The sequence below is a fragment of the Pristiophorus japonicus genome, chromosome 5 (genome assembly GCF_044704955.1).
Source record: "Pristiophorus japonicus isolate sPriJap1 chromosome 5, sPriJap1.hap1, whole genome shotgun sequence".
NCBI classification, from domain to species: Eukaryota; Metazoa; Chordata; class Chondrichthyes; family Pristiophoridae; genus Pristiophorus; species Pristiophorus japonicus.
In genome coordinates, this window is record NC_091981.1 from 209,412,883 (window position 1) to 209,440,021 (window position 27,139).

The 27,139-nt window shown below is 43.1% G+C and overlaps 1 protein-coding gene across 1 annotated transcript in view; it reads left to right on the plus strand.

Moving 5' to 3' along the window:
- Nucleotides 1–23,285: 23,285 nt before the first annotated feature.
- The window catches only part of kcnh8 (potassium voltage-gated channel, subfamily H (eag-related), member 8), a 655,874-nt gene continuing 652,020 nt past the window's right edge, over nucleotides 23,286–27,139 (plus strand). The window contains exon 1 of the mRNA XM_070880041.1: nucleotides 23,286–23,361. Within this exon, the coding sequence (XP_070736142.1) occupies nucleotides 23,286–23,361 (76 nt within the window). The remainder of the gene's footprint in view (nucleotides 23,362–27,139) is intronic.

The window sequence follows — 27,139 nt, forward strand, 5'->3', positions numbered from 1 at the left end:
GATGGTTTTCTAGACCAATATGTCGAGGAACCAACTAGAGAGCTGGCCATTTGAGACCGGGTGTTGGGTAATGAGAGAGGATTAATTAGCAATCTTGTTGTGCGAGGCCCCTTGGGGAAGAGTGACCATAATATGGTAGAATTCTTCATTAAGATGGAGAGTGACACAGTTAATTCAGAGACTAGGATCCTAAACTTAAAGAAATGTAACTTCGATGGTATGAGATGTGAATTGGCTAAGATAGACTGGCGAATAATATTAAAGGGTTGACAGAGAATAGGCAATAGTACAAATTTAAAGCTCACATGGATGAACTTCAACAATTGTACATTTTGCTTTGGAGTAAAAATAAAACGGGGAAGGTGGCTCAACCATGGCTAACAAGGGAAATTAGGGAAATTAAGGATGAGGCATATAAGTTGGCCAGAAAAAGCAGATAACCTGAGGACTGGGAGAAATTTAGAATTCAGCAGAGAAGGACTAAGGGTTTAATTAGGAGGGGGAAAATAGAGTATGAGAGTAAGCTTGCAGGGAACATAATAACTGACTGCAAAAGCTTCTATAGATATGTGAAGAGAAAAAGATAAGTGAAGACAAATGTAGGTCCCTTGCAGTCAGAGTGAGGTGAATTTATAATGGGGAACAAAGAAATGGCAGACCAAATGAACAAATATTTTGGTTCTGTCTTCACTAAGGAAGACACAAATAACCTTCCAGAAATATTAGGGGACCGAGGGTCTAACAAGAAGGAGGAACTGAAGGAAATCCTTATTATTCAGGAAATTGTGTTCGGGAAATTGATGGAATTGAAGGCCGATAAGTCCCCAGGGCCTGAGAGTCTGCATCCCAGCGTACTTAAGGAAGTGGCCCTAGAATAGTGGATGCATTGGATTCATTTTCCAACATTCTATAGACTCAGGATCAATTTGTTCCTATGGATTGGAGGGTAGCTAATGTAACCCCACTTTTTAAAAAAGAAGGGAGAGAGAAAACAGGGAATTTTAGACCAGTTAGCCTGACATCGGTGGTGGGGAAAATGTTGGAATCAATTATTAAAGATGTAATAGCAGCGCATTTCGAACGCAGTGACAGGATCGGTCCAAGTCATCATGGATTTATGAAAGGGAAATCATGCTTGACAAATCTTCTAGAATTTTTTGAGAATGTAACTAATAGAATGGACAAGGGAGAACCAGTGGATGTGTTGTATTTGGACTTTCAAAAGGCTTTTGACAAGGTTTCACACAAGAGATTAGTGTGCAAAATTAAAGCACATGGTATTAGGAAAAGGGGAGGTGCAACAAGACCTGGGTGTCATGGTACATCAGTCATTGAAAGTTGGCATGCAGGTACAGCAGGCAGTGAAGAAGGCAAATGGCATGTTGACCTTCATAGCTAGGGGATTTGAGTATAGGAGCAGGGAGGTCTTGTTGCAGTTGTACAGGGCCTTGGTGAGGCCACACCTTGAATATTGTGTTCAGTTTTGGTCTCCTAATCTGAGGAAGGACATTGTTGCTATTGAGGGAGTGCAGCGAAGGTTCACCAGACTGATTCCCGGGATGGCAGGACTGACATATGAAGAAAGACTGGATCGACTCGGCTTGTATTCACTGGAATTTAGAAAAATGAGAGAGGATCTCATCGAAACATATAAAATTCTGACTGGATTGGACAGGTTAGATGCAGGAAGAATGTTCCCGATGTTGGGGAAGTCCAGAACCAGGGGTAACAGTCTAAGGATAAGGGGTAAGCCATTTAGGACCGAGATGAGGAGAAACTTCTTCACTCAGAAAATTGTGAGCCTGTGGAATTCTCTACCACAGAAAGTTGTTGAGGCCAGTTCATTAGATATATTCAAAAGGGAGTAGATGTTGCCCTTATGGCTAAAGGGATCAAGGGGTATGGAGAGAAAGCAGGAATGGCGTACTAAAGTTGCATGATCAGCCTTGATCATATTGAATGGTGGTGCAGGCTCGAAGGGCCAAATGGCCTCCTCCTGCACCTATTTTCTATGTTTCTATGTTTCTATGTCCTTGTAATGTTTCCGCTGCCCACCTTTGGCTCATTTGCCATGAAAGAGCTCCGCATAGAGCATTTGCTTAGGGAGTCTCGTGTTTGGCATGCGAACTATGTGGCCTGCCCAGCGAAGCTGATCGAGCGTGGTCAGTGCTTCAATGCTGGGGATGCAAAACAAGAGATTAGTGTGCAAAATTAAAGCACATGGTATTGGGGGTAATGTATTGATGTGGATAGAGAACTGGTTGGCAGACAGGAAGCAAAGAGTAGGAATAAACAGGTCCTTTTCAGAATGGCAGGCAGTAACTAGTGGGGTACCGCAAGGTTCAGTGCTGGGACCCCAGCAATTTACAATATACAGTAATGATTTAGACGGAGGAATTGAATGTAATATCTCCAAGTTTGCAGATGACACTAAGCTGGGTGGCAGTGTGAGTTGTGAGGAGGATGCTAGGAGGCTGCAGCGTGACTTGGACAGGTTAGGTGAGTGGTCAAATGCATGGCAGATGCAGTATAATGTAGCTAAATGTGAGGTTATCCACTTTGATGGCAAAAACAGGAAGACAGAATATTATCTAAATGGTGACAGGTTAGGAAAAGGAGAGGTGCAACGAGACCTGGGTGTCATGGTACATCAGTCATTGAAAGTTGGCATGTAGATACTGCAGGCGGTGAAGAAGGCAAATGGCATGTTGGCCTTCATTGTGAGAGGATTTGAGTATAGGAGCAGGGAGGTCTTAATGCAGGGTAAGGGGTAAGCCATTTAGGACCGAGATGAGGAGATACTTTTTCACTCAGAGAATTGTGAACCTGTGGAATTCTCTACCATAGAAAGTTGCTGAGGCCAGTTCGTTAGATATATTCAAAAGGGAGTTAGATGTGGCCCTTACGGCGAAAGGGATCAAGGGGTATGGAGAGAAAGCAGGAATGGGATACTAAAGTTGCAAAAATGATCAGCCATGATCATATTGAATGGTGGTGCAGGCTTGAAGGACAGAATGGCCTATCCCTGCACCTATTTTCTATGTTTCTATGTTTCTATGTTAGCCTGGACGAGGACACTGATGTTAGTGCACCTGTCCTCCCAGGGGATTTGCAGGATCTTGCAGAGACATCGTTGGTGATATATCTCCAGTGAGATGAGGTGTCTTCTGTACATCGTCCATGCCTCTGATCCATACAGGAGAGCGAGTATTACTGCAGTCCTGTAGACCATGAATTTGGTGGTAGATTTGAGGGCCTGGTCTTCGAACACTCTTTTCCTCAGGCGGCCGAAGGCTACACTGGCACACTGGAGGCGATGTTGAATCTCCGCATCAATGTCTGTCTTGTTGATAAGAGGCTTCCGAGGTATGGAAAATGGTCCACGTTGTCGAAGGCCGCGCCATGAATATTGATGAATGGGGGACAGTGCTGTGCGGCAAGGACAGGCTGGTGGAGGACCTTTGTCTTACAGATGTTAAGCGTAAGGCACATGCTTTCATATGCCTCGGTGAATACATCGACTATATCCTGGAGTTCAGCCTCAGAATGTGTCCACGTTCTGTAGCTCAACGACATAGGTTGGGGTGATCTTGGACCTGGCCTGGAGGCGGCGTAGGTTAAATAGTTTCCCACTGGTTCTGTGGTTTAGTTCCACTCCAGCGGAGAGCTTGTTGACTATGAGGTGGAGCATGACAGCGAGGAAGATTGAGAAGAGGGTTGGAGCGATGACACAGCCCTGTTTGACCCCATCCGGAAGTGGATTGGGTTTGTAATGGATCCGTTGGTAAGGATCACGGCCTGCATGTCATTGTGGAGCAGGTGAAGGATGCTGACAAACTTTTGGGGGCATCCGAAATGGAGGAGGACTCTCCATAGACCCTCACGGTTGACAGTGTCAAAGGCCTTTGTAAGATCAAAAAAGGCCATGGCGCTGCTCCCTGCATTTTTCCTGCAGCTGTCGCACTGCAAAGATCATGTCTGTTGTGCTCCGTAGGGCACAAAATCCACACTGTGACTCTGGGAGGAGCTCCTCGGCCACAGGGAAAAGACGGTTGAGGAGAACTCTAGCGACAACTTTCCCAGTAGCTGATAGCAGGGAGATTCCCCTGTAGTTGCTACAGTCGGACTTGTCCTCTTTTTTAAAGATGGTCACGATCACTGCATCTCTGAGATTTCCCGGCATGCTCTCCTCCCTCCAGATGAGAGAGATGAGGTCATGTATCCACGCCAACAGCGCCTCTCCACCATATTTCAATGCCTCAGCAGGGATTCCATTCGCATCCGTAGTCTTATTGTTCTTAAACTGTCCTATGGCTTTTCCGACCTCGTGCAATGTTAGGGTTTCACTGAGGTGGTGGCGGGTCGCATGGCGGGATGGAGTCAAGAACACTCGAGTCAAAGGCAGAGTCTTGATTGAGGAGATCTTCTAAGTGCTCCTTCCAGCGGGCCCTGACAGCCTCGGTGTCCTTGATGAGTGTTTCCCTGTTCTTGGCCAGGAGCGGGGTGGGGCCTTGGGAGTTTGGACCGTAGGTGGCCTTGACTACAATGAAGAATCCTCGCATATCGTGGCTGTTGGCCAGTTGTTGTATCTCCTGTGCTTTCTCCATCCACCATCTGTTCTTTAGGTCGTGGGTTTTTATTGGACCTCAGCCTTGAACCATCTGTAACGTTGTTTTTCAGCTCCCGAGTTGGGTTGTTGCTTTAGGCTCAGAAATGCTTTGCGCTTACGATCTATTAGTTCTTGGATCTGCTGATCATTTTCATCAAACCAGTCCTGGTGTTTTCTGGTTGAGTGACCAAGTGTCTCTTCACAGGCACTGGTTTTAGAGGTCTGGAGGGCAGACCAAACGCTGTGGGCATTCAGCACCTCAGGGTCATCAAGGCATGCCAGATTAGCTGTGAGGCGCCGGTTGTATCGGGTTCTCTTAGCTGGGTCTTTAAGTGCCCTGGCATTGACTTTTTTGCGGCACTGCTTCTCTGTCCCCTCTTCTTTAGGGCTATATTAATGTTGATGATGGATCGGATTAGGCGGTGGTCCGTCCAGCAGTCATCAGCTCCTGTCATGGCGCGGGTGATGCGCACATCCTTGCGATTCCTAGCTCAGATGATGGCATAGTCGAGCAAGTGCCAGTGCTTGGAGCGAGGGTATTGCCACGATGCCTTGTATTTGTCCCTCTGGCAGAACAGTGTGTTGGTGATGAGGAGTCCATTTGTCACGAGTAGGGTACTGCTGGAGTTAGCTTTCCCTGCCCCCTCTGCCAGTCATGTCTCCCCGAAGGGCTGTGCCTTTGCCGATCCTGGCATTAACATCACCTAGGAGGATCAGTTTGTCGCCTGTGGGGACACAGGACAGGGATGTCTCGAGGTTGGAATAAAAACCCTCTTTAGCCTCATCCGTTGAATCGAGTGAGATGCCACAGGGATCAGTGCTGGGGCCTCAACGATTTACAATTTATATTAATGACTTGGATGAGGGGACCGAGTGTAATGTAGCCAAATTTGCTGATGATACAAAGATAGGTGGGAAAGCAAGTTGTGAGGATGACACAAAGAATCTGCAAAAGGATATAGACAGGCTAAGTGAGTGGACAAAGATTTGACAGATGGACTATAATGTGGGAAAATGTGTGGTTATCCACTTTGGTAGAAAAAATAAAAAAGCAAATTATTATTTAAATAGGGAGTGATTACAAAATACTGTAGTACAGAGGGACCTGGGGGTTCTTGTGCATGAAACACAAAAAGTTAGCATGCAGGAACAGCAAGTAATCAGGAAGGCAAATGAAATGCTGGCCTTTATTGCAAAGGGGATGGAGTACAGAAGTAGGGAAGTCCTGCTCCAACTCTACAGGGCATTGGTAAGACCACACCTGGAGTACTGCATACAGTTTTGGTCTCTTAATAAAGGAAGGATATACTTGCATTGGAGGCAGTTCAGAGAAGGTTCACAAGGTTGATTCCTGAGATGAAGGGGCTGTCATATGAAGGTAGGTAGAGTAGGTTGGGCCTATACTCCTTGGAATTTAGAAGAATGAGAGCTGATCTAATTGAAACATATAAGATCCTGAGGGGGCTTGACAGGGTAAATGCAGAGAAGATGTTTCCCCTCATGGGGGGATCTAGAACTAGGGGGCATAGTTTCAGAATAAGGGGTCGCCCATTTAGAACAGAAATGAGGAGGAATTTCTTCTCCCAGAGGGTCGTGAATCTTTGGCATTCTCTACCCCAGAGAGCTGTGGAAGCTGGGTCTTTGAATATATTTAAGATGGAGATAGACAGATTTTTGAATGATAAGGGAGTCAAGGGTTATGGGGAGCGGGCGGGGAAGTGGAGTTGAGGCCAAGATCAGATCAATCATGATTTTATTGAATGGTGGAGCAGACTCGAGGGACCAAATGGCCTACTCCTGCTCCTATTTCTTATGTTCTTATGAATCACAGCATGCAGTGAGGTCCTCTTCCCTTCTAATGGGCGGAAGAGATCTCCCCAGGAGACCAACGCAGCCTGGTTATACATTGCATAGGGGGGCACAAGCAGGGATGTCGTCAGGAGGACCTGGCTGCAGTGGTGCAAACCTTTCAATGATCTCAGTCGATCATGAAACATTATTGCAAAGCTACACTCAACCTGCTGTGCCACTCATCACATCCCCATCACTCTGTCTTCCCTACCCTACTCCTGCACATCCTTACTCACACCAACTTAACTTGCACCTCCCCTCATCCCTCTCTCTTTATTTACATTATCAGTTCCCCCATCTCACTAGCCATCCCTCACACTCACACTCATCCTTTTCCAATCATACCAACAAACAACACACAAGGGTAGCCAATGTTCATGTAAAGTTTATGTTGATGTGTTGTCAAACATTGAAATCTTTATTTTCAACACTTTCATCCTTGGACAGATTTGTGGGCATCTTTGAAAGTGGCTTATTGAGCTGCAGTGAATGGTGAGACATAAGGGTACCCCAACAGTGGTGATTGAGTGTGAAAGGAATGGCTTGGACATTGCAAGGATGCTTTTTGGAGCTGGTGTCGGGTGGTGCCAACCTGGCGCATCACGTGGCAGCCAAGGTGTACAGTGTCAAGTGAAGTAAATGTATCCATGCTGAGGCTATTCCTGGCCTCCCAGGCAGCAATGTGGTCGGGTGCTGATGCCCTGTGTCCTGTGCAGGATCAGGTGATTGCGGAGAAGGTTGGTGATGATGATGTGTTTAGTGATGTTTGTGTTGGGGCTAATCGTGGTGGGATTCTGAGGATCAAGGTGAAATTTTTTCAATGGCGCCGATGCTGGTATAATGGATGGCAGGTGAGGTTGAGGTGACAGAAGTGATCTGTCAATGGTGAGAAAGATTGCTCCAAGAAGGTGACAGTGAATAGAGAGTTCACTGCAAACACTTCCAAACTGCGAACAGCCAAAAATTTCTTCCAAATTCTGAAGGCTTCATCTTCTGACATTGGAAAATGAATAGCTGTGAAATGGTAGCTTTTATATCACTTTTGCAGCTGTCATCTAGCCAAATTAATGGAGATTCATAGAGAACCCAACTGCACTTCCCTGGCATGTTCCCCGACTGCCTGCTTACAAATACCTGTTAACTATCTTAATTAACTGGCCCACGCTTGGTGTCGGGCAGTATACAGACAGACCCGACAATTGAGAAACTGACACGGAGGCGGGTTCAGGATGGACTTACACCCTACTGTCAATCAGGGCCTCCAAATCTGTACTCGCAGGGCTGGGAAGATTCCGGCTCCTGCATTTGTGACTATCTGGATGTACCTGCACCAATGCCACACGTCCCCTTTGTTCAAGTTATTGGGGCTTATTGCTTTTGAAGATGGCATATGCACTCATTTGTTACACTGCACAATGGCACAGAACTACCAATGACAATTGGCTGCTTTGATGGCAATCCACACACACCACTGCTAGAGAACATAAGAACATAAGAAATAGGAGCAGGAATCGGCCATTTGGCCCCTCGAGCCTACTCCGCCATTCAAGAAGATCATGGCTGATCTGATCTTGGCCTCAATTCCACTTCTCTGCCCATTCCCCATAACCCTTGACTCCCTTATCTTTCAAAAAATCATCTATCTCCACCTTAAATATATTCAATGATTCAGCCTTCACAGTTCTCTGGGGTAAAGAATTCCAAAGATTCATGACTGTCTGAGAGCAGAAATTTCTCCTAATTTCCGTTTTAAATGGGCGACCCCTTATTCTGCAATTATGCCCACTAGTTCTAGATTCCCCCACGAGGGGAAATATCCTCTCTGTATCTACTTTGTCAAGCCCCTTCAGAATCTCATTTGTTTCGATAAGATCACCTCTCATTCTTCTAAACTCCAATGAGTATAGGCTCAATCTGCTCAACCTTTCTTCATAAGACAACCTTTTCATCTCAGGAATTAATCTCGTGAACTTTCTCTGAACTGCCTCCAATGCAAGTATATCCCTCCTTAAATAAAGAGACCAAAACTGTATACAGTACTCCAGGTGTGGTCTCACCAACGCCCTGTACAGTTGTAGCAGGACTTCCCTACTTTTATACTCCATCCCCCTTGCAATAAAGGCCAACATTCCATTTGCTTTCCTAATTATTGCAGTACCTGCATATTAGCTTTTTGTGTTTCATGTGCAACGACCCCCAGATCCCGCTGTGCCTCAGCATTTTGTAATCTCTCCCCATTTAAATAATAATTTTCTTTTTTATTTTTCCTACCAAAGTGGATAACCTCACATTTTCCCACATTATACTCCATCTGCCATATTTTTGCCCACTCACTTAGCCTATTTATATCCATTTGCAGATTCTTTGCGTCCTCCACACAATTTGCTTTCCCACCTCTCTTTGTATCATCAGCAAATTTGGCTACATTACACTTGGTCCCTTCATCATTAATATAGATTGTAAATAGTTGAGGCCCCAGCACTGATCCATATGGCACCCCACTAGTTACAGATTGCCAATCTGAAAATGACCCATTTATCATGACTCTCTGCTTTCTGTTAGTTAGCAAATCCTCTATCCATACCAATATATTACCCCCAACCCTGTGAGTTGTTATCTTGTGCAGTAACCTTTTATGTGGCACCTTAACGAATGCTTTCTGGAAATCCAAATGCACAACATCTACTGGTTCCCCTTATCCACGCTGCTCGATACATGCTCGAAGAACTCCAGCAAATTTGTTAAACATGATTTCCCCTTCATAAAACCACGCTGACTCTGCCTGACTGTATTATGCTCTTCTAAATGTCCTGCTACTGCTTCCTTAATAATGGACTCCAGCATTTCCCAATGACAGATGTTAGGCTAACTGGTCTATAATTTCCAGCTTTCTGTCTCCCTCCTTTCTTAAATAGGACATTACATTTGCGGTTTTCAAGTCTGCTGGGACCTCTCCAGAATCCAGGGAATTTTGGTAGATTACAACCAATGCATCCATTATCTCTGCAGCCACTTCTTTTATGACCCTAGGATGCAGGCCATCAGGTCCAAGAGACTTGTCCACCTTTAGTCCTATTAGTTTGCCTGGTACTTATTCTCTCGTGATAGTGATTGCTTCCCCCCTTCCAATAGCCCCTTGATTATTAATTATTGGTACGCTTTTAATGTCTTCTACCATGAAGACCGATACAAAACCTTTGTTCAAAGTCTCTGCCATTTCCCTGATTCCCATTATTTATTCCCCAGTATTATCCTTTAAGGGACCTCTATTTTAGCTGCTCTCTTCCTTTTTATATACCTGTAGAAGCTCTTACTGTCTGTTTTTGTATTTCTTGCTAATTTACTCTCATAAACTATTTCTGTCTCTTTATTATTTTTTTAGTCGTCCTTTGCTGGTTTCTAAAAATTTCCCAATCCTCTGACCTTCCACTATTCTTCGCAACATTGTATGCCTTTGTTTTCAATTTGATACTATCCTTTACTTCTTTAGTTATGGTTATTGTTCATCCTTCCCTTAGAGTCTTTCTTTCTCACTGGACTTTGCTGAGAGTTGTGAAATATCTCCTTAAATATTTGCCACTGCTCATCTACCGTTTTACCCTTTAATCTATTTTCCCAGTCTACTTAAGTCAATTCTGCCTTCATTCCTTTGTAATTGCCTTTATTTAACCCTAGGACACTAAGTTCAGGACACTAGTGTGACACCTAACTTTCTCACCCTCAAACTGAATTTGAAATTCTACCATGCTATGATCACTCTTCCCAAGAGGATCCTTTACTGTGAGATAATTTATTAATCCAATCTCATTTCACATTACCAGATCTAAAATAGTATGCTCCCTAGTTGGTTCCACAACATATTGTTCCATGAAACCATCCCAAGTACACTCTATGAACTCATCCTCAAGGCTACCTTTGTCAATTTTGATTTGTCCAATCAATATGAAGATTAAAATCACCCATGATTATTGCTGTACCTTTCTCACAAGCTTCCATTATTTATTGATTTATACTCTGTTCTACAGTGTAGCTGCTGTTAGGGGGCCCATAGATGACTCCCACCAGTGACTTATTTCTCTTATTATTCCTTATCTCCACCCAAACTGATTGCACTGATCTCATCCTTTATTAACAGAGCAACCCCACCTCCTTTTTCTTTCTGCCTATCCTTCTGAAATGTCAAATACTCTTTGACTGTTCAGTACCCAGCCGTGGTCACCTTGTAACCACACCTCTGTAATGGCTATCAGATCATACCCATTTATTTTTATTTGTGCCATAGAGGGTATCTTCTCTTAATTCCTACTAGTCTCTCTGAGCAGAGAACTGAAAGCACCCATGGGTTCTCTGAATCCGCCTTGTTGTGAAGTATTTAAATATAACACTCAACACAAGTCTGTATATGAAGAAAAGAGTTGTTTATTTTTACTCGATCGAGCAAGAGAGAAACGGCTCACACCATTCTCACAACTGGATACACCCCCACTGCTCTCACTGAACAATTGTCGGGTCACTGTCTTTATACAGTCAAAATACAGTCATCAAGTTCCGCACAGAAGTTTTCCATTTGTTATTTCCCTGATGCGTCACAAATTTTCACCTACCTACTACGATTACATTGGTTAATACAATTATAATGACAGAAAGTTTTGTTGCATCCCCCTGTGCGCCCTTTATCTGAGTAGTTACATGCCGCATCATTTTCATGTCTGTGAACTCTTCCCCCTCCTGGCCTATCTGCCCTCAACCAGCTGGGATGTTCTCAATCCTCCTTTGTTTCCTGTTATCTCCAACCACTCCATGTGACCTAGCCTTGGAGTTTATTTTTCGTTGAATAATGTCTCCAACCTAGCCCAACTGTCTGGTTTTTCTGCGATAAGCTGATTTATCTTCCTGAGAGTTCTTTTGACCTCAGCTAGGACCCATGCTAAGTATCAGAACGTTCTAGTTCAACAGTTTCCCTGTATTCAGCACATGTCTTTTCTGTTTTTACTTTCAGCCTTGCTTATGATTTTAACTTTACTTAATTAAGTTCCCTCTGATTAATTTTTCCCCACTACACGCCTCTTCATGATTGTTTGTAACCATTCTTCAAGCAAGTTGAAGCCAACATTGACTGCTATTTGGAGTTTGATCCCCATCACAACAGACAGTACCAGGCTAGTAATTCTTCCTCCAGGAGAGGTGGGATAGCTATTTAAGGTGCAAGCTGGATCTTCTGCATTTCCACCCCATTTAAATTACGCTGAGAATTGTGACCCGGGGAAGCGGGTGCTTCTTCTGAACCTTCTCCGCCACCCTCACCACAGTAGTAATTTGGGTGGAGGATGGTGCCTGCGGCATTTTCCTGGGCTACTTGAGGAATTCTACCCAGCTCATCCTTGATAGGCTCAGTGGGACCTCCACCTACTCTCGGAAGGATTGATTGCCCTTGGAATAGGGGCCACATAAGAACATAAGAACATAAGAAATAGGAGCAGCAGTAGGCCATACGGCTCCACAAGCCTGCTCCGCCATTTAATACAATCATGGCTGATCCGATCATGGACTCAGGGCCACTTTCCTGCCTGCTCCCCATAACCCCTTATTCCATTATCGGTTAAGAAACTGCCTATCTCTGTCTTAAATGTATTCAATGTCCCAGCTTCAACAGCTCTCTGAGGCAGCGAATTCCACAGATTTACAATCCTCTGAGAGAAGAAATTCCTCCTCGTCTCTGTTTTAAATGGGCGGCCCCTTATTCTAAGATTATGCCCCCTAGTTCTAGTCTCCCCTATCAGTGGAAACATCCTTTCTGCATCCATCTTGTCAAGCCCCCTCGTAATTTTATAAGTTTCGATAAGATCATCTCTCATTCTTCTGAATTCCAATGAGTAGAGGCCCAACCTACTCAACCTTTCCTCATAAGTCAAACCCCTCATCCCCAGAATCAACCTAGTGAACTTTCTCTGAACTTTGGATATACTTATCCAAAGCAAGCATATCCTTTCGTAAATATGGAAACCAAAACTGCACGCAGTATTCCAGGTGTGGCCTCATCAATACCCTGTATAACTGTAACAAGACTTCCCTGTTTTTATATTCCATCCCCTTTGCAATAAAGGCCAAGGTTGCATTGGCCTTCCTGATCACTTGCTGTACCTCCATACTAAACTTTTGTGTTTCATGCACAAGTACCCCCCCAGGTCCCTCTGTACTGCAGCACTTTGCAGGCTTTCTCCATTTAAATAATAACTTGCTCTTTGATATTTTTCTGCCAAAGTGCAGGACCTCACACTTTCCAACATTATACTTTATCTGCCAAATTTTTGCCCACTCACTTAGCCTGTCTATGTCCTTTTGCAGATGTTTTACCTTCACTAAGTTACTTTCCATTTCTTTGGCCTGACCAGGACCTCCAGTTGCTTTTTTTGAAACAGCACCTTGCCATTGAAATTTCTAGTATCAATGTGGGGTGAGTGCTCCTGTTACCCACTCTAAATATTTAAACATTGGAAACCTGGAAGAACGGGTTTGCCAAATGTCTTGCAGTTTTAATTACAGGGTTTCTTTACATATTTTTCTGTTGGGTTCCTGCCCACAGGTAGACTGATTAACAGACTAGAGGCCTTTCGGATGGGAAGGCTTCACAAGTCCCAGGCCAAGGTGATCAGGTAGGTCGAGTGATGAGATCATGATCGTGGGGGAGGGGGGGTCCAATGGTGGTTGGGGGAGAGCAGATAGTGGTTGGGGGTTCCAATGGTGGTCGGGGGAGCAGATGGTAGTCGGGGGAGAGCAGATAGGGATTGGGGGTTCCAATGGTGGTTGGGGGAGAGCAGATAGGGATTGGGGGTTCCAATAGTGGTCGGCGAGCAGATGATGGTTGGGGGAGAGCAGATAGGGATTGGGGGTTCCAATAGTGGTCGGCGAGCAGATGATGGTTGGGGGCGTCTGATTGTGGTTGAGAATCTGATGATAGGTTGGGAGCAGACAGATCGCAGGGGCAGGATAGGGTTTAGTGGGTAGCTTGTTAGGCTTGGAGGAAGCACTCGTCCTACTGGCCCACAAACAGTGCTGTAAAGGCACTTAATTCATGGATACAGCCTTTCATGTCTCTTTTCAACAGTCGGGTTTCCTGAGGCCTAGGAAAACCGGCCGTCATGAGTTAAAAATAGAATGACTGTTAAAATGAAGGCAAGTGGCCTCATTATAATATTTAAATGACAAAGCCGCATTCTGCAAGCAGATTTGTCGCCTGCCCCTTGTCCTGCCTCTGTTAAAACTAGAAGTGAGCAGGTTCAAGGCGGGTTGGGTTCCTGCTTCAGATTTTTTGAATTTTAATCTCCTATCTGGCACCAACCCATCCATTTTTTGGAGTTAAGATTCAGTCCTAAGTTTCTGTATCTGTACTGCCATTTAATGAAAATGTAGGTTGGTAGGTGGTACTTTGGTTACTGTTCCTCCATGGGTTTCCATTAAAAAAGCACTATTTTTCTTTATTCTGTGAGGAGAGCAGAGTGGAGGTTATGTGTATATGCATACATAACCATTCTGTTGCTGTGTTGTTATTGCATGCACTGTTTGGCACTAATATGTATGATCAGTGGGTATAGGCATGTTCATCCAAGCCATGTTGCAAGTATTAGAGGGGCTGAAATTCTGCAGGGATTCTGCTAGTGTCACACCATAACTCCAGTGGGACACCAGTGGAACCCCCAGGGAAACGGCAGAGACCTGGAGTAACTGGATTTCTGCTGTTTCTGGGAGGTTCCTCATTGACTTGTAAGGGGTGGAAGAAAGCAAATGAAGGGCAAGTGGCTTAGTAAACCCTGTTAAGAAAACAATCTCAGGCAACTAGGAATGGGCAATAAATGTGGCGTTCTCTATGTTTCCCATAACATGAGAATAAATGTTTTAAACGCTAATGGATCATATTATAGCCATGTCCTGGGAAACTGCATAGATGTCATCAGCCGTCACTGTTGACGGTAGTGTTGAGCTTTTAGAAGTAATATATAGACTTGCATTTCTGGTTTAAAGAATGCTAGCTTGGTGGACTGCCTTAAATGAAGGAAGTTTGGTCGTTTCCAGAAAAGTGATCATTAACTTGCATGATGGAGAATGAGTTGAACATTCACTGTGTAATCCTTTCTTATTGATCTGCATGATGGCATTGATCAAGTGAGCATCTTTGCTCATATGGATGCAACATATGACTCCTCAGACATTGGAGAATTCTGTCAATCTGTACAATTGCAATATTTTTTTGTGTTGCCGCCAATTGTTCAGGGATAATGGAATTAAATTGCTCACTCCAGCAAACAATAATTCTGTTTTTCGCTTTACGCGTCTGTGCACAGCTGATTGGCTAAAACAGTGATGTCCCTAGTGGCAGCCTGAAATTACCAATATCATAAAAGTTTAGGGCAGTTGTGATCTTCATAGCCACTGGTAGTGCATTGCTTATGGTGGTGGTTGGGATGTATGTCAGGTTGCAGTATTTGGCATAATGCATTGCTAGTTTCCTTTTGAAGTGCAGCCTGCACAAGCCTTGCTCCTGAGGCAAATCGGGGCACCTTAGTCTGTACGTTCTTATGGAGAGGTACCATGGGAATACATGGTGGCTACTATGTACCTCCGGTGCTGCCTGGTCAGACTGCCTCACTCACCAGCAGCTGGAGTTGAGGCGTGCTGAAAATCGCTGCAATGCTAATAGGGCAAAATTCGTCTGGGGGAGCTGGAGATTGTTGACGCAGTGTTCACTTTCCATGCAATGCCATCCTGGTAGCGTTGCTGGAGGCATCCGACCCAAAGTTCCTGTGCAGGTGCGGTAATCGAGCTTCGCACAGCCTCTGGAAGTGAGGCTGTGGAGCTCGCAAGAAATTCGGGGAATGTAAAGGCCTGTGAATTAAAAGGGTCATGCACACTGAATTAATACTAATTAAAATCCAGAAACAATTCAGTTTTCAGCCCTTTCTGCCTTTTAAAACAATATTTACCTTTAAAAAGAAGTCCAAAATGTGAATATTCAGCAGTTAAAGCTGAATTACCTTCCTAATCTCAAAAAATGGGAAAACCACCTCAGCACTAACACAACTAGCTCAACAAGCCAGGGAATGGGCCCCCAGGGTCTCACATGCAACATTCCATCTTTGTGCAGGAAACACTGCAAAACAGGCCCTCTACCCACAGGGGCCAGGAGGCCCTCCAGAAAGAATGATGTGGGACCACATGTCCGAGGCTGTCACTGCCAGCTGTGTTGCCCCCACCACTTGGCTCCAGTGCCCAAAGAAGCTTCATGACCTCAGACCACTAGTCAAGGTCAGTGAATACATCTTCAAAAGCCATTTCCTACCAACTGCACCACTAGCCTCACACACTGCTCAATGCACGACCCCCCAATCACTTACCTGCCACCAACCTGCATCAATCACATGGCACAGCCCCTATTTCTAGCCTCACCTCACTCCCTTAGAGGAGACGGTGCAGGCCATTCTTGGCAGGGGCATGACTGAGCCCTTAACCAGTGGGGAGGGACTGAAAGGATACAAGATGCTGGAATCCTCATACGTTATCCTTCTTCTGACATGCACCTCTTGCTTTCCTGCCCCCGCCCCCCACCCCCCCTGCCACCTTGTGCCTTCCTCATTTTCCACACCCAAGAAATGCAGCCTGCTCAGCCAATGGGTGACCAAGAAGAAGGAGAGGAGAGTGAAAAAGAAGAAGATTGATTTGACACTCCCAGCCACCAGCTCCTCAAGGTCAACCAGCAAGTCCATTTGCAGTGTCCCCCACTGAAAGTCAGCAGCCTTCCACCAGCCATGCTGCAGCTGCTAGGGTAGCACTGTGTGACATCAGTAGGATAGGCAAAGGCACACACAAAACAGTTATTAGGAGAATGTATACAGGTGAGGAATTGATTTCTTGATGTCACATTGGATGGATAGACATATATAGTTGGATTGGAAAGTTTGTTTTGTGGTGGCTTTTATTTCAGCATTGTGGCCAAGAGGACACTGTGATGGTCAGTAACAGAGTGGGACTAATGTTGAAAGGGGAATTGGGGTTATGGTCACTGGAACCACAGGTGGATGATTCCATCCCAGATATTCTGGCCACAAAGGGGCTGTCTGGGTTGCATCCTTCTTCCTACTTCCTCCTCTTCTGCTTCTTCTCTTTGGCTTCCTCCTCTTCTGTGTCTTCCTCTTCCCTCTGCGAACGGATGCTGTAAATCTGAAATTACAGCATAAACTGTTGGAAATACTCAGTAGGTCAGGCAGCATCTTGACTTGAGATGTGAACTGAGTTTTTCTCTCCACGGATGTTGTCTAACCTGCTGAGTACTTGCAGCATTTTCTGTCTTCTCAAAGGATCTACCATCTGAGTCCTTGCAAGCATCCAGCAGCATTCCCTACACACTTAAAAAATACTTTTCACATCTATTGCAGCAAGCCACCACTTCAATAAAATCATAGAAACCCAGTCCAAAAGCTTAAATACAAACTTACTTGAACGATGTGCATGTCCCTTTCAGAGGTGCTGACAGCACCACTGTCAATGCTAGGTTCGAAGTTCACATTTGTGACGTTAAGTCAGAGTTGCACACCGATCGACGTCAAAACACCACCATTTTGTTTGTGATGGCACTGCCAGTTACAGGCAGCACAAAGCTAGGGACGAAAACGTCAGCCACCATGGGACCTGCCACCAGCTAGCGAAAGAGTGGTGGCCACCATTTTAGTACCATTTAATGGTGTTACGGAGTGGCGCTAAGTCCACGAATTTCTCACCTAATATGAATTCCCCATGGAAAACCCATTGCTCTCTCATTAGAATTGGGGTGTGGGGAGAAATGGTAGCTCCACAGCAAAAGGCAGAAAAGTAGATGGTGAAGCAATTATCAAAAGCAAAAAAAGCAGAAACAACCAGAATGTCCCCAAAAATAAGCTTTTGTGAATCTTTAGAATGTGCTTATTGATCTCTTTAAATCCACTTCTGCTTTTCAGTGTCATTAAGCAACATTGGATGTCCGTATTATATGATTAAATGATATGATCACCAATGAATAATGATGAGGCAGTAATGACAGAATAGTGATCATATGATGCTATCATGTCATTATTATCTTTTTTAAATAAGCCCATTCATTTTAGTTAAATGGCATTATCCGCTCTACTCTAAACCTCTGCAGATATTGTTACATTATTGGATTTTACTCAGATAGTTCTCTCGTTCCCAGCATTAAGGAGTACTATCCTAAGTGAGCTCTGAAATATAGTATAACTTTACATGCACAGTATCTGGTAATGTACTGAGTCTAGAGATCAAACAGAAACTCCTATGTTGCACTTAACTTGCTGGATATGACACAAAGCAAGATTGTGATCTACTAGACCTCAGAAAGCAGCAGAATTAACATTCTGTAAGAGTAAGGTTTAGACTATAAACTACAGAACGGATTTAAGAAAGAAAGTGCATTCATACAGCAGCTTTCACCGCCTCAGGATGTCCCAAAGCGCTTTACAAACAATGAAGTGTAGTCACTGATGTAATGTAGGGAACACAGCAGCCAATTTGTGCACAGCAAGGTAATAAATGACCAGGTAATCTGTTTTAGTGATCTTGGTTGAGGGATAAATATTGCACAGGACAGCTTTCCTGCTCTTCTTCAAATAGTGCCATGGGATCTTTTAAATCCACCTGAGAGGGCAGACAGGGCCTTGGTTAACATCTCATGCAAAAGAAGGCACCTTCAACAGTGCAGCACTCCTTCAGTACAGCAGTGAAGTGTCAGCCTAAAAGATGTACTCAAATCTCCGAAGTGGGACTTGAACCCACAGCCATTTGACTCAGCTGAGAATGCTACCACTGAGCCATATATTAAAAATTACAGATAAGCAGTAGCAAAGACAATATATCAGATTACAGTAATTTGCACAACTTTACCTACATCTCCTCAGTAGAAAAAAATAAACAATGCGCCCCTTTGCTAATTCTCTTAGTAAAAATAAATCTTGATGAATGTCTGTGCCACAGAATACATGGGGCATAGTCAAATGCACAAAGGCCTCAGAACTGATGAATTGGTGCAAGACTCTCCCAGATACTCTTTCCATCCCTATTGAACTAAAGGAGTAATGGAAATCAAATTTCATCAGGCTGTTAAACATTCACAGGATATGGAACACTATGGATGCTTACTAGCATCTACCCACTTGATACTTTCAAAATATTATCTTACACAATCTCACAAGTTAACAGGCAGCTGCTCCAATCATGTTATTGATTGATAATAAAGTGTTCTAGCCATTAATAGGATAAATGTACCTGCCCTATCTATCATCTTGTAGGCAAAATATTGTATCTATGTTTAATTTTCTCTTTCATTGCACTTAACTAATCTCAAGAAAGTGTACATTTCTTGTTTAAAATAATGATTGTTAGTTTGTGGTATCTTGCAAAAGAATTAAAAAATTAGAGCTGTTTCAGGCAAACTGGCTATAATTTTGCAGTTTGAAAATGGACAATTGGTGATATTTTTCGCCATTATCAATATTACATCATTCTTCTTAAGCTATTCTTCTTGTTCTCTCCTTAGCATTTGCTATTCTGTAGTGAAACTTAATGAAGACTGAAAACCCTTAACTCATCCATGACCAGTCTCACGAGGCTGAGCACACTGATACGAATGATGCTGTGGAGAGGTGCTGCAAGACATCTGCCTTGCTTGAGTATGTTCACGTTAATCAGTGCTCCTGAAAAGGGGGGCAGTGCTTTACCCGCCATTGTTAATAACTATTTGAGGAATTATAATTTTCTAACATAGAAACATAGAAAATAGGTACAGGAGTAGGCCATTCGGCCCTTCGAGCCTGCACCGCCATTCAAGAAGATCATGGCTGATCATTCCCTCAGTACCTCTTTCCTGCTTTCTCTCTATACCCCTTGATCCCTTTAGCTGTAAGGGCCATATCTAACTCCCTCTTGAATATATCCAATGAACTGGCATCAACAACTCTCTGCGGCAGGGAATTCCACAGGTTAATAACTCTCTGAGTGAAAAAGTTTCTCCTCATCTCAGTCCTAAATGGCCTACCCTTTATCCTAAGACCGTGTCCCTTGGTTCTGGACTTCTCCAACATCGGGAACAATCTACCCGCATCTAACCTGTCCCATCCCATCAGAATCTTGCATGTTTCTATGAGAGCCCCTCTCATCCTTCTAAACTCCAGTGTATAAAGGCCCAATTGATCCAGTCTCTCCTCATATGTCAGTCCGGCCATTCCGGAAATCAGTCTGGTGAACCTTCGCTGCACTCCCTCAATAGCAAGAATGTCCTTCCTCAGATTAGGAGACCAAAATTGAACACAATATTCCAGGTGAGGCCTCACCAAAGCCCTGTACAACTGCAGTAAGACCTCCCTGCTCCTATACTCAAATCCCCTAGCTATGAAGGCCAACATACCATTTGACTTATTTACCGCCTGCTGCACCTGTATGCCAACTTTCAATGACTGATGAACCATGACACCCAGGTCTTGTTGCACCTCCCCTTTTCCTAATCTGCCACCGTTCAGATAATATTCTGTCTGCGCGTTTTTGCCTCAAAAATGGATAATCTCACAGTTATCCACATTATACTGCATCTGCCAGGCATTTGCCCACTCACCTAACCTGTCTAAGTCACCCTGCAGCCTCTTAGCGTCCCCCTCACTGCTCACACCACCACGCAGTTTAGTGTCATCTGCAAACTTGGAGATATTACACTCAATTCCTTCATCCAAATCATTGACATATATTGTAAAGAGCTGGGGTCCCAGCACTGAGCCCTGCGGCACTCCACTAGTCACTGCCTGCCATTCCGAAAAGGACCCGTTTATCCCGACTCTCTGCTTCCTGTCTGCCAACCAGTTCTCTATCCACATCAGTATATTACCCCTAATACCATGTGCTTTGATTTTGCACACCAATCTCTTGTGTGGGACCTTGTCAAAAGCCTTTTGAAAGTCCAAATACATCACATCCACTGGTTTTCGCTTGTCCACTCTACTAGTTGCATCCTCAAAAAATTCCAGAAGATTTGTCAAGCATGATTTCCCTCTCATAAATCCATGCTGACTTGGACCGATCCTGTCACTGCTTTCTAAATGCGCTGCTATTTCATCCTTAATAATTGATCCCAACATTTTCCCCACCACTGATGTCAGGCCAACCGGTCTATAATTACACGCTTTCTCTCTCCCTCCCTTTTTAAAAAGTGGTGTTAAATTAGCTACCCTCCATAGGAACTGATTCTGAGTCGATAGACTGTCGGAAAATGATCACCAATGCATCCACTATTTCTAGGGCCACTTCCTTAAGTTCTCTGGGATGCAGACTATCAGGCCCGGGGGTTTTATTGGCCTTCAATCCCATCAATTTCTCTAACACAATTTCCCGCCTAATAAGGATATCCTTCAGTTCCTCCTTCTCACTAGACCCTCGGTCCCCTAGTATTTTTGGAAGGTTATTTGTGTCTTCCTTCGTGAAGACAGAACCAAAGTATTTGTTCAATTGGTCTGCCATTTCTTTGTTCCCCATTATAAATTCACCTGAATCCGACTGCAAGGTTCCTACATTTGTCTTCACTAATCTTTTTTTCTTCACATATCTATGGAAACTTTTGCAGTCAGTTTTTATGTTCCCGGCAAGCTTCTTCTCGTACTCTATTTCCTCCCTCTTAATTAAACTCTTTGCCCTCCTCTGCTGAATTCTAAATTTCTCCCAGTCCTCAGGTTTGCTGCTTTTTCTGGCCAATTTATATGCCTCATCCTTGGATTTAACACTATCCTTAATTTCCCTTGTTAGCCACGTTGAGCCACTTTCCTCGCTTTATTTTTATTCCAGACAGGGATGTACAATTTCACAACAGCATATTTAGCAAACCTGTTATTAAATGATACAGCCATTTCAGATCAATCATAAAACTAATGTGGGTCAACATCTTTGACACATTGTCCTGGATTTTGTACTCAGCAGTGGAGGGATGGCACTCACTGCTGACCTTGAAGAAAGCTACATTTAATGGGCTCTGTTGCATTGATTTCACCTTTTTCGATGTAACTTTATAGGGGATCTATGGCATTCAGCCACAGTGATGTCATCAAGCAGGCTAAGCAGCCAATCACATTGAAGAATTCTCACAGACAGCAAACCAGGAAGTAAAAAGCAGATTCTCCCATTCACTTTTTAATAATTTTACAGAAAGCGAAATACAGATTGGAACTTACACATGGGTGTAAGGTAAAAGCTGAAGTATGATAAACAAACTTTAAAGAAATAAAATAAAAAATCATTTTTATTATTTTAAAAATCTATGGAATGTTTATCATGGAATAGGGGAAAATGAGATTACACAATATAAAACGTTTTTTAGGGCCAGATAGGTTGTTCAGCAGTAATTATGACTTAGTACACCGCTAAAAACCCAGTCAACAAGGCTTAACTTTTTCAAGGGTTTTTACAGCGAGAATAGTTTGCAAAAAATTGAAGTTCACGTCAAATCAGTGATTTGTAACCCTGTGGAGGAGCAGGGCATCACTGACAGCAACTTCTGGATTTCCGCATTTAACTGCGCATGAGCAGACACCAGAAGCTGCTGTCAGTTTTACAGAGTAATGATGGCGAACGCTGACAGTTTCGCCGTCATTACAACCTCAAATTCCGGGCCTGTTATATTCTTGTGTTCTCCATTCCCCAAAGAATTAATCTTTTGATGCAGTGATGTGACAACCCACTGCACATTTTTTGGAACAATTGGCCAATATTAAAACGGCTCTTATATCATGTCAAACATCCGTCTGAAACAATTGACTGTACAGTGTTAAATGGCAATTTTAATACCTTCCACTAATATTTTTAGGAGTACGGCATCTGATTACTGCTTGAGGATACGGTCACAATTTAACAATAAAATAACGTTTTTTTTTAAACTTGTCCCAAACGCTAGAGCTTGTCAACATATTTATTCTTTGGTCAAATTTACAAATTTACAGGTTTAATAAGGAGGAAAGCTGATATGTCGACAAGAAGATTAATGACTGGAACACGTCTCCAACGCTGCAGCACTCGAAATTAACTTTGGCTCCACAGTCATTTTGCGATGTTCGAGAAACGGAGTCACTAAATTAGTTGTCAGTAACTCTCCAATACTGTATGCGTTACGCCTCGCACTGACAGCAATTGCCAGGGTTCTGTTACATGCACTTTCGAGCCAGCAGCAAGTTGAGCTAATGGGGATGACTGTTGGTGCAGAAATAGAAAGGCCATCTCATCAGAAAGGAGTATGTCAAGCTCTGTAGGACACTAACAATCATACTGGTCAAGTGTTTATCTAGTTAGTGCCAGATCTGAGCTGGACTTTAAGATGGCATGTATTTTTTCAATCTCCCCTTTCTTCTGCCTCTCCCTCCCCGCTACGCATTCTGCTCAGCTGTGTGCGACATTTCCCCTCACACCTTTCCCTCTCCCCTTCCCTCCCTTTACTTCTCTCTCTCTCTGATTAGTGCTGGTCTCTCTCAGCTCTTCCCCGTTTCCATCTCTCTCTCTTACAGTGATTGAAAGGCTGCTCTCTCCTCCCTGGCTCCAGCTGTGTGTGTGTGAGTGTGAGTGACTGGAAGGCGCTGCTCTTTCCCCTCCTCCTCTGTAGCCCCAGCTCTCCTCGCTCTGTCTGTCTCTCGCTGTGAGTGGAAGGCGCTTTCAATGAGCCGGAGCCAGGCTCCCCCTCCCTCCGTCTATCTCTCACTCGCTCAGTGCACTCGACACAGCCGTGCAACTTTGATGGGGAATTTCACACCGCTCAGGAAAAATGCCTGTCATGAAAGGATTATTGGCGCCACAAAACACCTTCTTGGATACCATAGCAACGCGCTTTGATGGGACACGTAAGTTTTTTATTTCTCCTTTGTCCATGTGAAGAGTTTAAATGGTGAAACGATGGAGATGGAGTGGGACAGTGAAAGAAGGAAGCACTGTTTAGGGTTTGTATAAATTGGTGATTTGCAGAATCTCGTGGTATCTGGCAGATCAGAATTATGTCATTTGCATTTGCAGATAGGTTTCAATGACTCGGTCGCTCTTTTCGGTTCTCTCCGTGTCTTTCCTGCACGACTGGTCTAGATGGCGATGCAAAAGCTGCTTCTTATTCTCGGTGAAAGTAGGATTTCATTCAAAGAGTGTGAAAACGTTTATTCAATAAAAAAAAACCTCCAGATAACGTTGTGTGGGGGAAGCTGGTGGCGGCTCCACGTTGCTAGAGTTTAAAGTTTTTTGAAATTAATCCTTAAGCTGTGTTCTGTGTCAGGGGATGTGGACAATTTACTTCCCTGGGACCCAGAGATGGTCTTTTAGACACAAGTACAAATCCCAGATCTGTGGCACAAGCAGTAAGTCACTTCACGGTATACCCTGAGCCTGGCAGTGCTGCAGCCTGTGATCAGACAGGGGGGGGGGGGGGGGAGAATTCACATTCTTACAAATCAGCTGAAATGGGACACAAGAAACTGAAGGATTTGTTTTTGTAGACCTGGAAGACGTGTTTCATTGTACTTTTGAAACTCCTGTGGGGTTGCACTTTGATTACTCACCCTACTTTAACATGTGTATTTAAAATCGATTGGTATGTCGTTTATTGCCGGACATTTTAATGGCTTTCATTACAGTGTTTAAATATCCTGTGTTTTTAAATTATGCAGCGATTCCATCGCGATTTTTGTTCAATTTACTTATAACAGTGAATTGTCCCGGCTTCTAAAATTAGCCTGGAATAGTTAGAGATCGTTCATTGGCTACTCTGCTGAATTTATGAAGCTGTCAAGCTATTGATAGATGATCTTACAGCAAATGGATATTACAGCTGGAAATCCCAGGAGAAGTTGCTTAGTTTGTCCCGTTACCCGAGAGCTCATATTAGTGTGGAAGTAAGTCATCTTCGACTCCGAGGGACTGCCTAAGAAGGAGTAGAGATGGGAGAGAGTTCCAGCACCAAGGACAGATCCGATCTGGTACAGTTTAGAATCAAACAAGCTGTTCACTAAAGTGAAATCATCCTTTGGAAACCTGGCGTTCCCTGTCTTGATTTATATGTATCATGCAGTTTAATAATTACAAAAAAATGAAATTATACAGTCTACCCTTTCTCACATCGTATTTCCTTCGTCAGAGTTGCCTATATTGCACGCATCGACCATTAACCTTTGGCCAGGTTAAACCAAACGTTGGATGGATGTTCCAAAGTTAATTTAAATGTGAGAAAGCAATTCGCGTCCAAATTAATTTTAGTTGGTAAATTATGCTATATTGCACTTTACTGTAGCCAATGTACATTAAATTCAATCCATTTTATAAATTGACTGGAATATCAACCAAACAGAAGTTATACAGATTTGTGCTAAAGCAATGTATTCTGCACCGAACACACCCATATCACACTAAAACCTTCCCAAGAAGTAAAGGGTGGAAAAATGTCTGTTTGCATTGCATTGTGCTGCAGCCCGTGCTTCTAAAATGCACTCAGATTGTGATAACGAAATGCACATTTAATAAGTCGTAAATATAATCAACATAAACTATACTCAGACCGGCAAGACAATTATTCAGCTCATAAAGACAATATTTATAGAACACATTTTGTTAGAAAAGGCATAAAATTAACATATCTATTTATACAGAAGTCTTGCATCAAGCACTCATCCACCATACTTCAAAGTGTAAAAGCAGAAAAGGCAATCATTTCGTGCTGGTTTCTTTCAACCTGGAACTGCGAATTTATAAGGAACTTCAATCTGCGAACTTCTCTTAGAAATAACAATTAACCTCTAACATGCATCAGGATGCACCTATTTACAGCAATCTTAAATAGGCTGGCCAAGCTTAACATTATTACACCTAGGCAGCAAAGTTAATATATTGTGCATTATGTGGTTTAACACTCCCGTCAGTATAAAATAGTGCGCCACCCAACTTACCACAACCAATATATTAGTAAGCCTTAAAGGAGGGCATAAAAAAGGAAAAATCTCAGGAAATATCAGACAAGATAATAAAATAGTATTATGCAAGAAACTCAAAGTTCATAAACTTTAAAATCACTTTACAATTAGAACTTATGTTTAATGAGTACGTAAAATATTTATAGCTATTGTGTTGATACAAGATATTGAACCTTTTGTTCCACACTACAGAAGTAATGTATCTGGTCACAAGTCATTGCTTAAGTTCGTCACAGCTGGATGGTGCTGCATTAAATATTGAAACTTGCTTTAACCAGTTGGCGGAGGGAAGGATGATTTTACAAATGTGTGGTTTCCAGCATGGAGCTCATTTGATGGGAGCAAATATCAAGAAACCACAGACAAAATTCCTGCAATATTCAGTCCATTCATTTTAAAATCAGGAGGGAACATCTGGTATTTCTTATTATGCCCTCCTAGTGGGAAAGACCCAGTGCTGGGGGCATTCATTTTGAATAATCTGCCACAGACCCCTTAGGAAGTTTATGGACGATGACAACAAAATATATAATGAGGAGATAAGAATATGTAGAGTCAATTGTAATAAAGGATTACTTCAATCAATCCAGTATCAAGTGGGAAACTCCAGTGGAAATGAGGTAACAGAATCTGTTCAAGTAAATGTCACACACAACTTGTTTTTGAACCTATGTATCAAAGACCCCACTCGTGGTAGCCCACATCTAGACCTGTTCTTACAAGTGTTTAGGAATATTATCCATAGGAGAAATAGTGGAACCTTTAAGGACATGATACAATAAATCCATGATTATCTGGCAACCAACGGTAAAGGCAAAGACAAAAATACATCACCAGTAATTTCCTGCTCCACCACCATAACTTTGGTGGTAGTTCAGCAAAATCCTGTTTATGTCAAAGTTACAGTGGAGTGGGAGAAGATCTGGGGAAATTCTCAGTGACGGTTTTAGAATGGAAAACTTCGAAGAGATGAGGAATGAAGTAAAATAGATCAATTGGGAAGTATTTTTGCCGGACTTTTCAGTTCGGGAAGCATGAAAAAAAATTATAATACAGAATGGGTAAGAAGAATGTATACCCAAGTGTAAGCTAAACAAACTGTCCCAAAGTAGATGTTAGGGGCAATTAATGGGGATAAAAAGAAAGAAAACTATACAAAGCTTGCAAGATAAAGGAGAGGGAGAAGTCTATTAGGAGTATAGGAAATTAATAAAACAGGTTAAGAGAGAAAATAGAGATCTATAAAGGGCCACAGTGATGAATATAACATAAAGATGTAAGATACAATATTACAAACATTCTCACTGAAAAAGAGAATGTTGAATAGTGATATGATTCTGAAATGATTAGATAATGTAGACCATGATAAACTGTTTTACCTTGTCCAGAACAATAGAACCAAAGGACATGATCTGCGCTTGATGTGGGATAAATTCAAAAATTATCTGCAGAAATATTATTTCAGTGAGCAAATGGCCTATAGAACAGACTCCCTTAGAGAGAGACATAGAAGGAAACATAGAAACATAGAAATTTACAGCACAGAAGGAGGCGATTTTGGCCCACCATGTCTGCGCCGGCTGACAAAGAACCACATGGCCCTCAGTTAGCAGCCCTGAAGGTTACATATAAACCTATGAACAATGAACAATGGTGGACAGATAAAGAGCAT